The sequence below is a fragment of the Mobula birostris genome, chromosome 4 (genome assembly GCF_030028105.1).
Source record: "Mobula birostris isolate sMobBir1 chromosome 4, sMobBir1.hap1, whole genome shotgun sequence".
Taxonomy (NCBI): Eukaryota; Metazoa; Chordata; class Chondrichthyes; order Myliobatiformes; family Myliobatidae; genus Mobula; species Mobula birostris.
The window spans coordinates 199,325,567-199,332,473 of NC_092373.1; the positions used below are offsets into that span (position 1 = coordinate 199,325,567).

The window sequence follows — 6,907 nt, forward strand, 5'->3', positions numbered from 1 at the left end:
AGCATCGATGGAAAGGAATAAAGAGTCAACATTTTGAATTGAGACCATTCATCAGGATGCTTGTACTCACTGTCCCAACTGATGAAGGCAGACATGCCAAATGTCTTCTCTACCACCCTGCCTACACGTGTCAGCACTTATATGGAAGCTATATACAGTATTTGTATTCCAAGGTCTCTATTTTACATACTCCCTGGACCATTATTATTTTGTAAATGAGTGATAGAACCTGGAGAGAGTTGCTGAGAATGTGGGGAGAAGAAATGAGATTGCTATAGGATTGGTGTAAGTGGCCAGTACAGACGTAATGGGCCAAAGGGCCTGTTTACACAATATATCTCTATTACTCAATGAAAAAAAAATTAGGTTTACTTGAGTGACCTAGTTAATATTCATCCCTCAGACAGCATCACTAAAATAGTTTAGATAATAGTTAATAATAACTTGAAAGGAGGCCATTTGGCCCATTCTATTGGTGCTGTTCTTGACCATTACCTCCTTGCTATTTATGAATGAGAAATGGCTGCTGTATTTCCAACACTACGTCAGCATTCACTCTCCAGAAGTTAAAATTATAGAGCGATACATCAGGAAAACAGGCCCTTCAGCCCACCAAATTTGTGCTGACCCTCAAAACCACAATTTACACTTATCTCTTACCATTCTCCCAACGTGCCCATCAGCCATTTCCACAATCTACCACTTTACTGCACACAAGAAGCAATTTACAGTCGTCTGTTAACCTAGGAAGAACTCAGAACACCCAGAAGGAGCATGCAAACGCCACACGGACCGCACTCGAGGTCGGGATTGAACCCGTGTCTCTCGAGCTGCGAGGGAGCGGTTCTACCAGCGACAGCGCCACTCGGTGTAACTTGCCGTTTGGCTGTAAACCCTCTTGTGACTCCAAAAGTACCACAGAAAAGCAAGCCTTTCCTTCTCCCTTCCAACTCACAAGGAGATGGAATTTAACCCCCGGGCTTATCAGTGCAAGAGCCACCCATTCTCAGTACAGTTAGCAAGGCGCGGAGCGGACATTGGAACTATTCCTCTGGGATCGAAGACTTGTGAAGGTGGAGAGGGACGTGGAGAGGATATTTCTTGTAGTGGAGGAGTCTAGAATATAGCATCAGAACACAACGATGTTGCTATGGAACATAGATAAGGAGGAATTTCTTTAGCCAGAGAGTGGTAAATCGGTGGAATTGATTGCCACGGATGGCTGTGAAGTCCAATTCATTGGGTATATTTAAAGCGAGGTTGATAGGTTCTTGATTGTATGGTCATCGAAGGTTACGGGGAGAAGGCGGGAGAAGTGGCTGGAATGGTGAAGCTGACTCGACGGGCTGAATGGCCTAATCCTGTTCCTATGTTTTATGGTTTTATGGATTGTTTCGGTACGCACTGAATGCAACTCCACACTTTTCGTTTTGCGAGTTACATTCTCACCCCACGTTCGAATTCCGCCATATTCCCGCCGAGACCCGGTCGCCTAATTTGCTTCCTATCCCCAAACCACACTGGGTCATTTCCTAGGAACCTCCAGGTGCGAAGTGGCCATTCGGCGCACACTGATTGCCATCACATCCCCTGCTGGCGGCCACGTCTGGCGCAGGGTCATTCTTGAAGAAAGTCGGAATCGCTCACAACAAAATAAAAGCCCCAAAAGGTCACTCAACAAAGTCTGTGGGAGGAGTGTGGTATCGGCGAAGCAGGATACAGGTCACAGGCATGCCTTTCAAGCCCAATTGTGGTTGCTCATTTGTAAAGTCCCAATACCCGCTGATACTCGGTAATACATTTCACGTCACAACAAAATTTGCAACTCTTGGAATGGGTTTAAGAGAGGTTAAGCTAACAAAAAAGCCAGCCATTGTTGGAGTCCAGCCCTTTCAACGCAGCTTTTTAAGCCTGTTCTTGACTTTCCCAAGGGACAGGGTCGTTGTTGTCCACTGGTGCCTCGTTCTTCCTATGTTGCCAAAAGTGCTGGACGTCGGGAGGGATGTTTTGGGCCAGGTCCCGGCAGATGGGCACATCTTCTCGGGCGGAGATGGTAGGCAGGGCGCAGAGGGAACTGGCGGCGCCTGAGTGCGGGATGGTGGCGCATACCTTCTGGGCAAAGGTGGAGGTCCGCGCTTGCCCGCCCGCTCCCCTCCGAGTGGCCACGGCCCAGGCGCTCCGCACGCCGTCCTTGAAGTCCTCGGAAGCAGCAAGAAGAACCAAGGGATTAACCGTGCAGTTGGCCAGGGTGAGGACTTGAGCCAACAACATCAAGGCGGTGGGGGGACCCGGGCTGAACGAGCCCCGGTGTCTGCTCCAGGTCCACGCCACCCACTCCGGGAGCCGCATGACAGCGAAAGCCCCGCTTAGGACCAGCAACATGACGGTTACCCTGCGGATCTCGTACCTGCGGTTTGGGGTCCTGTTTCTCCCAGGCTTGCTCTTCACCAGTGCCCTAACCAGGCAAGCCATGGCGAAGCTGACGGGCATGAGATAGACGGCGAGAGGGTAAGCCACTCCGAAAGCAGTCATGAAATGCCAAGCGTGGGCTGGGATCTCCAACACGCATGAGATCTCGGCTCCTCGGCGTCTGAGGTCGGCAAACAGCCAATGAGGGATGGGTAGGAGGCAAGACAGAGACCAAATGGAACAGGTTAATGCAACCAAGCGCCGGCATTTGAAGTCAATGTAGTTCTTGGGCTTGGCGACGTGTTGATAGCGGGCGTGTCCCACCGCGGCCAGGGTGAAACTTTTTGCCGACAGGCACGCCTGAAGAAAGTAGTCGGAAGACTTGCATAGGAGCCAGCCGAAGGACCAGCTGGGTCGGGAGTAGGTGACTGCTCGGAGCGGCGCGCAGAAAAGCAGGATCAGGAGGTCGGTGGCGCTCAGCAGGACGATCAGACCGTTGGCCACCGAGCTCTTGGCTTGCCTGAAGTCGTGCATCAAGACGGCGACAACCATGGTGTTGCCAGCCAAGCCCACCAAGCAGATGACTCCCAGCACGACGGGCAGGGCGACTCTGAGCTCCGCTTCTTTGAGCGCCTGGAACCCTCCCGCGTATTCCAACAGGTCGGCGGAGCTGTTCATGGTGCTGAAACTGGCAGAGCTGTTTCGCGGGCACCGTGCTGAGGAGACTGAATCCAACGCCGCCAGTGCAAGGAGGCGACGGGGTGGACGGGGGTGTCTTAAAGAAAGTGCTGGAGATGCTTAGCGGAAAAAAAAAACACGTCAAAGCAAGCACGTCACCCAGAAGCTCTCCGCCCGGTGCCTGCAAGTGCGATTTCTAACTAATGCACCCACCGCAGCCCCACTGGCGGACTCAAACGCTCGGAATGGTTGGAGATTATTAACTCATTCCACGCTGCATGTTGGTTTCAAGACGCAGACAATTAGAGTGTCGTATCCTAACTTAACACGCCAGCCAACATATTTATAAATCAATCGCTGCTTCTCACACGTTTGAGAGAACCGGCGAGGGCCCTACGGGAAGTGGGAAAGAGTTATGTTTCTTTCCTTTTATAATCCAGAAATGGCGGACCGAAAGGACTCTGTAAGCAGATACAATAGGAGTTTCCTCAATCCAAGCATACAAGTACTTAAAGGGACGTGCAGCAGCCTAAGGAAGATCGAATGGGTTAGTCACAGAGTCGGCACGGATCAAACAGGACGAGTGGCCTCCTTAATTGTCATGAATAGGATTTCCTGAGCGAAGAAGCTTGTGTTGATGTAGCTCCCTTTACCTCTTCTGGCCTTTCAAAGCGATGTTATACTTCTTGAAGACCATTCATTGTGGTAATGTAGAAAATTCGGCCAATTTGTACAGAACAAACTCTCACAAACAGCTGGTAGCCACTAGTTATAAAAATTCAACAGTGTGGCACAGGGATGGGCCCTTTGGCCTACAATGTCTATGCTAATGGTAATACCAAATTAAATTAAACCTTTCTGCCTGCACATGATCCCTATCCCTCCATTCTCTGCCTGTTCACCTGACTGTCTATCACTATCACATCTGTTTCCAACAGCATCCCTGGATGTATATTCCAGACACCTATGACTCTGCGTGTAAAGAAACTTACCCTGCACACCTCCCTTAAACTCTCCCCCCTATTCTTATAGTTATATCTTGTGGTGTTGATATTTCTACCTTGGGAGGAAAAGACTGTATTAAATTATATTTTTAATAATTTTACATAATTGTATTAGATCTTGACTCAGCCTGTGGTGCTCCAGAGAACCAACCAGCTAGAACTCTAATTCATATAATATCCTGGTTAGAGCAAAACAGTAGCATAGTGATGCTATTGCAGCTCTGAGTGCTATGGAATTTGGAGTTCAATTCCCGTGGCATCTGTATGGAGTTTGTATGTTCTCCCCATGAACCATGTGGGTTTCCTCTGGGTGTTCTGGTTTCCTCCCCGTCCAGAGACATAATGATTAGCAGGTTAATTAGTCATTGTAAATTGTCCTGTGACTAGGCTAGTGTTAAATAGGTGGGTTGTTGGGCAGTGCAGATCATTGGGCTGGAAAGTCTTGTTCTGCACTGTATCTATAAACAAAGAAACAAATAAACAGACAGACATACAAGTAGATGGATAGACAGACAGATAGATAGGTAGGTAGGTAGATAGATATATAGATAGACAGATAGATCTATCTATATATATATCTATCTATAGTAGAGTAATGTCTCATACCTATAGATAGATAGATAGACAGATCAAGTGGGTTATTTAGAGAGAGATATGAGACATTACTCTACTCTTCTTACTGATCAGAGCCAGGCAGAAATTGTCTTGGTTTAGCATCTCTGTCCAGACTTCAATAGCTTGGCAATAACAAAATAAATGAGTGTAGATTCGTGAATCTGGAACAACACATAATCTGCTGGAGGACTGCATCCAGCTGAGCAGAATCAATGGGATTAAAGGAAGTATTTCTACCCAATATTTCTCCTCTCACCAACCATGCTCAACATGCAGAGTTCTTCCAGCAGACTGTGCCTTGGCAATGCATCCCTCTGTCAGTAGCATGCTGATGTTTCAGGCTAGACATGCTCCTTGGTCAAGGCTTTGAACACACATCTCTCTCAGAGATGGATGATAAATTTAAGCATTTCCTTTAAATGATTTCATCCTTCCTAATCAAAGATGAACTCTTATCTTTCAGTTCATAGGCAGTTCTGATTTCACTCAGTTTATGACACAGCTGGGCAGCTGAAAGAAGACAGGAATCATGCATAATTACAGCCAATTAAGGTTTCTTTGTAATTGTATTTAACACCCTTCCTTTTGTTTCAGTCTTTTCAAGTATTGATCAAGACTCAGTGACCATAATTCTCCCTACTTACCTTACTTCATGTTCCTGGAAAGAAGATTAATGGTCTTCAATAATGCCCACAACATATTTACTTACTTTCAAGGACTTTTTATCTCATGTTCTCTATATTTTTGCTTATTTGTTTATTTATTTATTTATATTGTTTCTTTCTTTTTGTATCTGCAGTTTATTGTCTTTCGTACACTGATTGAATGTCCAAGTTGACGCAGTCCTTCTTTGATCCTGTTATGGTTATTATTCTATTATGGACCTATTGAGTATCCCCACAAAAAAAATAAATCTCAGGGTCGTATATGGTGACACCTATATGTACTTTGATCCCAAGAGGACCACAACCTTGTAGGGTTTGGAGGCTTGTGTGTCTCAATGAGACTCAGAGAGCTCTGTTGGCTGGAGTCAGGCCTTTATGCTTTGGCTCTTGGTAGGGTCACCCTTGCCAGACAGGTCAAAGAGTAGAGGCCAGACTAAGAGTGGTCCACCGGTCCTCCAGGTTCAAGAGTTCAGCTCAGGGCTAACAACCCTGACTGGTCAAACAAAAATGTTACAAAACAACAATGAAGAATCATTCTACATTTGAGTGTGACAGTATTCCTGAGTCTCCATCTGGGACTTGCATGACTGACAGTGGTGAAAACTGAGAGGAAACTACTGACATGATGAAGGAAACCGTGAACAACGCCAGAGATGGAGGACCTTCACTGCTGCCCTAAACGCCGACTGTGTATGGGCAGTAACTAAGCAAGTAAGTACAGAGTATTTTGACAATACATTTACTTTGATTTTGATAGATGCTGTTAAAGGATCAGTACTAGTTTAGTACTACATCACTACTTTCGAGCCACGGTGATGGTGTTAGTTTTTTTTAATTTGAGAGTTTTTAATCAGTGGCCCTGTTGGCCTAACATTTATCATTTTTCTTTGTTCTGTACAATTCTTATTAAAACTCAATGAACTGTTCATTCTGTGCTGGTGTCCTTTTCTCTGCACTTCAGCCATCTCTCTCTCCCCCTCCCCCCCGCCTCTCTCTCTCTATTTCTCCCCCTTTCTCTCCCCCACCTCTCTCTTTCTCTCTCCCCCTCTCTCTCCCCCTCCCCTCTCTCTCTCTTTCTCTCTCTTTCTCTCCCCCCCCCCCATCTCTCCCTCTCTTTCTCTCTCTCCAGATTCTCCCTGAGAGATCTGGGAGCTTTATTCAGCTGACCATCCATTGCTGTGCTCTCTTTCTCTTAATTCCAAACTGTTCACTTTACTCCCATCTCTTTCAGTCAGACTAACTGGTCTGCAGTCAGCAGCCTCTCTCCTCTCTCTCTGTAGTCCCTGTCCAATCATAGACATTCCTTTTATTTTTTTGTTTGATTTATTTGGAGATACAGCACAGTAAGTGGCTTTTTCTCACCATGAGTTCACACTACCCAACTACACCAATGTGATTAATTAACCTACTAATCCTGTACATTTTTAGAATGTGGGAAGAAACCGGAGCACCTGGAGGAAACCCACATGGTCATGGAGAGATCATACAAAGTCCTTACAGACAGCAACAGAAATGGAACCCGGGTCGCTGGTGTTG

General features: G+C 46.5%; 1 protein-coding gene across 1 annotated transcript; it reads right to left on the minus strand.

Moving 5' to 3' along the window:
* Positions 1 to 1,905: 1,905 nt before the first annotated feature.
* LOC140197099 (G-protein coupled receptor 151-like) lies at positions 1,906 to 3,087 on the minus strand. Its single transcript, XM_072257014.1, has one exon. It carries the CDS (start codon positions 3,085 to 3,087, stop codon positions 1,906 to 1,908), a length of 1,182 nt encoding a protein of 393 aa, XP_072113115.1.
* Between the last annotated feature and the right edge of the window lie 3,820 nt (positions 3,088 to 6,907).